Genomic DNA, 5713 nt, shown 5'->3' on the forward strand with positions numbered 1-5713 from the left:
TGTAAGATTGGAAAGATCATACTGCTGGTATAGTGATTATCAGGCTGGGCTGGGGGACAGAGGTGTTAGACTGCAGCGAGGAGTGTTGCTGCTGTACTGATGATCATCCCAGAGGTCTAAGGCAAGATTGAAGCCGGAGAGTCGAGGTCAGGAAATGTGGGGGGGGGTTGAACAGGGACAGCCACAGCGCTGTGAAATATCGTGGAGGGGCTCACATGGTCCGACAGGTCCTGACAGAGGTCTGAAGCATACCAAACACTTTCAAAGAACGGGCTTTGGCCTGTCCCGTGATCCAAAGAACTGCTACAGGCATGTCCTGTTACGCTGTTGTGCAGAGTGATTGACCGTTCCCACTGCCAGAGAGATTTAAATGGGAATAGAAAGGATTACAACAGAAAAACAGACATTTCAGAATGAATGTTTCTCTCTCTGCTCCTGATAAAACCGTAAATCTGACATACGGCATGCACTGCTGTAGCAGTGATTCTAGTTGAAGATTTGGTACGAATGACCAGCCTGCCAAGGTTTGTGCCACTGGATGGATAGATGGACAAATACAGAGCAGTCATTAAAAATAAAGATATTAAAAACAATTGGGGTTCACCAATCAGCCTGCAACATGCAGAACCTTATTCTGATCTAAGGAAGAAAACCCTATTGGATATGAACTGAAGTAATATACTCAGAGAGGTGAATTCAGTTACTGGAGTGGTATTTCCCCTTGACCTACAGCACACTAACAGCAGCACAACAACAACAACAGCACCACACACACATGCACACACATGCACACATGCAAACGTACATACATACACACACACACACGCAGGCACATGCATGCACACGCACGCACACACACACACCACAGCTATCAGCAGTCTACCATACATATCCCAACACTGGGTTATAAGAGGGAAGCGCATCACTAAGGACACAATAAGTACTTCTTACTTAAAGCAGCCAAAACAAAATGCAAAAAGCTTTCATTCAAATTCTGTAACGTGTAACATATAAACCGTGGCTTTAAAATCAAAACATTGTTTTTTTTAAATCTTTGCATAAGCAGAAGGGGATGCCCTGAAAATGTCCATGTCTTCCTAAAGAGAAGCAAAAAATTTGTCCTTGACCAATAACAACAGCATTGCTTTTGACTCGTCCCTAGATGACAGAGTCCTGCTGATGTAATCAGTTGAAGTGGGGTTTGAGACGTGAAAAATAATTAGTAGCTCATTTATATTTGAACTCTCTGTATTACTTATCAAATGTTCTGCATTTATTCAAAATGTTGCCCACACTTACAATTATATAGTAAAATACAAATACTGTAGTGGTCTACTCAGAAAAACCACATTAAAACCAGGTTAAAATAAAATTCTGGCATTTAGGGTGCTTCCTAATATGTTCACATTTTTCTGAGATTTGTTATTTCATGGTGCAATCATTTTGGCCAATAAGAATAGAAGGCAATGGACAATTATCATAATGCAAGGTGTTTCACATAGAAGGACATTTTTTTCTGGTTTGGACATATAAATAAGATCTCATTCTGCCATCTAGAGGAATGATTGGGTTAGTACAATTCTCTTCTTTTTTTCAAAACACCATAGGAAATAATTTGACTCACCATGCAACTTAACATCCACTGCTGAAGAAAGCACACTTTTCAGTGCAAATTGACTGGATTAATTTTCGAAGATTAGATTCTGCTAAGTAGTTAGTAATATTTAGCTTTTTGAGAGTTAGCCTACCCAGGACTTTGCCTCTATTTATTAATTTTTTTTCCAGAGAGTTACTAAATAGATAAATGATGAAAACATGGACATGATGACAGAAATATAAACAATTTTGTAATTTCTGAACCTCCCGGGTACATTTTCTGAACCAATGACATTCCTGAAATGCTACCATTGATTCACTGTTTTTGAGGACAGGTAAATATGGGCTTAAATATATTGTGAAGCTCTCTCACATGCCACCCTCCTCATATGCTACAGGCCTCCTTCATCATGATTGTTCTTTTAACCTTTTCTGCTTCGAGACCCTGCATCCACGTACCAGTCCTAATCAGGATCTACACAAGGAAACTCTACTGCTGATTAGTGTGGACACCCTGTGTCTTAATGAATTCATATCAAGAACACTGCTGGTTTAAATCAATTCTTGGTCACTTCAGCCTCTTTGTACATCATGCCCTTGTAGTAAATAATACAACTTATTTCTCCAATGAAAACATTTATATGCGCAATCAGCAAGGCAATCATTCCTGTGGAGCAGGATGTCGCTGGCATGATTGCCTGGTAGATTGTTTTTTGACAATGATGATAATCAGCAGACATTTCCAGTGTAGTCACATGAAATCCTGGAGTGTCAAATGGAGAAATAGCTTTGCGGCTCTGCAAAAAGCACACAGAAAAGCGTGACTTAAATTCACAATAATTGAATTTTACACCCCCCCCTTTCCCCACCAAAACAAATAAAAAATAAAATATATCAGTTGTATAAATGAAAGTATGTGTATCATTGTCTCTTCACTCGGCTACATTAGAGCAAATAGTTTGTGCTTTACTTTCGCAACATGATGTTGAATTTATAAACAGCGGTGTGTTTTCTGTGTGTATTTAAGAATCTCTTATCTCTCAGCTCTTATCATCCCTGGTATTTCACTATAACAGTATTTGTGCATACAATATATTCCAAGTATTCACAGTCAATAAAAAGCAGACCAAAGCAAATAAACTAAATATAAAAAGCAGCATTAATGATAGTGTAATACCATTCCAAGAACCAAGAGGCACTGGGTAAGACATAACCTTCTCAATTAAATCAAAATGAGTTGTAAAATGACTTGCCTTGTTTTATGTTTAGGTAGTATACTTCATACTTAAGTTTACATCTGTTTGCTACTGTTAGGGATTGTAAAGAAATTAGACCCACAAAACAGGTGAAGTAAATGAACTCTATAACCAACAGTCATCCATTACTTTCTGAGAAACCATGAAAACCAGCATACCATGTGGCTCCTTAGGGCCAGAGTTGGCCTGCATCGATATATATAACCTCTATGAATTCATTACCTCCGTGTATATGTAAGCAGAGGAGACCACTTTAAAATAATGCCCTTAGTGGAAACAGTTTGTCTTGCTGATGTCTGTGTCCCCAATCCAAAATCATGCAACACAATCTCTTTGTGTTTTCAGGTTTCCTCTTAAAGTGCAAAACCTCACTGTGAGCTTCAGACATGAGGCAGATGAAACGCACCGCATACAGCATCCTGCTGGTCTGCGTCCTGGCGCTGTGGATGGACTCTGTCCAGGCTGGCTCCAGCTTCCTCAGCCCCTCACAGAGACCGCAGGTACGGCCACGGGCCAATCACATGCTGGATGCAGGCCACGCCAGCGCAAATCAGGCAGAATATATCTATAGCTCACTTTCATCAGACCGAGACTCACCATTTCTGTTTCCTGCAAGCTAACTAGCTCTCATGTAAAATACTCTCACAGGTGCTGTAAATTTGCAAGAACGAGATGGAGTGACTTCATTGTCAAAGAAATGTGTTAGACAAATTAGTTAAGTTACATTTTGCAACCACACCAGCATGTTTGTGTGTGTCAATTGAAGGGTTACAGAGTAACTGCAGTTTAAAAGATTGTAAGGTATATTTAGAGGAAACCTAACGGGTCAAAGTCAGTGGTAGCCAACCTAGTTCCGGGAGTTTTCATTTCAACCCTAATTTTGCACACCTGATTCTAATTAGCAGCTCATTGAAATCTCTAGCTGTTGAATGAGTCATGCTTTGTTAGTGTTGGAGTGAAAACCTACAGGACAGTAGATCTCCAGGAACAGGGTTACAACTGGTCTAAGCTGATGGAAGGCTACTCCGGCTCTGCAGGGGAAGGATAAGAAGCCTCCCAGGGTTGGCAGACGAGACTCAGATGGGATCCTGGACCTGTTTATGAGGCCCCCATTGCAGGATGAAGACATCAGACACATTACGGTTTGTGGACCCACTACCAGGATGGACTATCATTATTTGTCATGTTTTTTATTTTTACAAATAATACACTGTGATAGTGGGATAGTCACCAGACCAAATATATAACCAGAAAGAACTCACAGCATTATCCTTCCATTTACCTGATCTGTTGCAGCCCGAGTTGTTGTGAAAAACGTTTCAGATCACTGCTATACACGTGACAAAAAAAAAACTGCTCTTCGGCTAGTGTGCAAAATTTTGCAAGCCACCAGGTCTAATGTTACAATCCTCATAATCATGATGCGCATAATTTATGAATAACCCTCCATTGTCTTAAACTAGTGTAAGAAGCCAGCCAGAACTGCCCCTCTTGAACTAACGTTGATTTCCTCCACTGTCAGTTTAACACTCCTTTTGAGATCGGGATCACCATGACTGAGGAGCTGTTCCAGCAATATGGAGAAGTGATGCAGAAGATCATGCAGGATTTGCTGATGGACACACCTGCCAAAGGTTAGACAGAAACCTTCCACTGACCCTTACCCCACTAGGCCACTATGAACTATTATTATGAACACCATTTCCCTTAGTTCATTTTTTAAAATCATACTCTTCTGAGCAAATACATCCCTGTCTAGCTACTGTGGCAGTGCATTCTGATAACCTTGTTGTAACAGCATGGCTGTGAACATCTCGGGTAAATTGTGATGAACATGTTAAGATCATTTGCTACTGAGTTCAGTGATGTTTCTCATGTTTCAGAGTGACAAGAGTGGATATGATCTGGACTTCATAAAACCCTGCGTCCCATATATTCCTGCATTATTGCATGCATAATTCAACCAATTGTTAAACACAATAAAATTTTGCAAACGCAATCTTTTGTGTGGTGTGATCTGAAGGTCTGACACTGCACATCCATTCTGGATTCATTTCACCTCAAGTTTAATTCTGATTGGCAGCCTACTAGGCTGGCCAAAATGTAAAATGCCATGCTAATTCTCAGATAAACAGTTTCCAAATGACTACATCCCCACGTACTGGGAAGTTAAAGAACCTTGTTGCTACCACGATAAATTGCTGCAACAATTGAATTTGTATCATGTATTTTTTAATGTACTATTTTTCTTTGTTTTTTTATAACTACATAAACTATAGAGTTTTATGGTCTTGGTTATGATTTCACAGGGTCTTAAACTGAATAATGTCTATAATTTTTGTAAATGAAAGTATTTCTCTGTACGGACTCCAAACAAGCATCATAAGCAGGAAAAACGTTTAGAATATCCACAATACTCCCATTCCTGCTTTTGTTAATTATTTCTTTTTCATGCACCTTGGTTGAGTTGTGAAGTTGCGCCAGGTCATTTTCATTTTTTGATACGGAGGAAATTTAAATTGCATTCACTGTAGCTTTGCATATGAAGTCATGAAGCACACGTTGCTTGAGTGTTTTCCACAGTGAGCAGTCTTTTGTTTAATGGAGTATGCTACTTTGAAAGTGGAATGCAATAAGCAACAATTCAGCAACTGTGGGGTGGGAAGTAATTTATGTGTTTCTGACATGAAGGGCAGTGATACTCCATGTGCTTATTCCTTATTACCTACTGTCATTTCAACTCGTGGGACTGGTGATGGCTAAATGATTTCATGCTGACCACTGTGTGGCCAGTGTGGAGAAGAAGGAAAAAGCAGTGTGACCTTAATGGTGTGGCAGTGTCAAGAAACAAGAAGCTTGCA

The 5713-nt window shown here is 39.8% G+C and overlaps 1 protein-coding gene across 1 annotated transcript; it reads left to right on the forward strand.

The window, feature by feature from the left end:
• The first annotated feature begins 3223 nt into the window (after positions 1–3223).
• On the forward strand, positions 3224–4851 carry ghrl (ghrelin/obestatin prepropeptide). Its single transcript, XM_035381207.1, has 4 exons — positions 3224–3352; positions 3890–3994; positions 4375–4486; positions 4736–4851. The coding sequence occupies exons 1-4, from the start codon at positions 3239–3241 to the stop codon at positions 4738–4740; spliced, it is 336 nt and encodes a 111-aa protein (XP_035237098.1). The 5' UTR covers positions 3224–3238; the 3' UTR covers positions 4741–4851.
• Positions 4852–5713: the final 862 nt, after the last annotated feature.

This window comes from Anguilla anguilla, chromosome 11 (assembly GCF_013347855.1).
Source record: "Anguilla anguilla isolate fAngAng1 chromosome 11, fAngAng1.pri, whole genome shotgun sequence".
NCBI lineage: Eukaryota > Metazoa > Chordata > Actinopteri > Anguilliformes > Anguillidae > Anguilla > Anguilla anguilla.

Bases quoted from the DNA above. Each gene is read 5' to 3' on its own strand.
- ghrl (XM_035381207.1), top strand. From the start codon at position 3,239: ATGAGGCAGATGAAACGCACCGCATACAGCATCCTGCTGGTCTGCGTC. The intron at 3,353-3,889 runs GTACGGCCACGG...CCGGCTCTGCAG, and splicing joins GCCCCTCACAGAGACCGCAG to GGGAAGGATAAGAAGCCTCC. The intron at 3,995-4,374 runs GTTTGTGGACCC...CTCCACTGTCAG, and splicing joins AAGACATCAGACACATTACG to TTTAACACTCCTTTTGAGAT.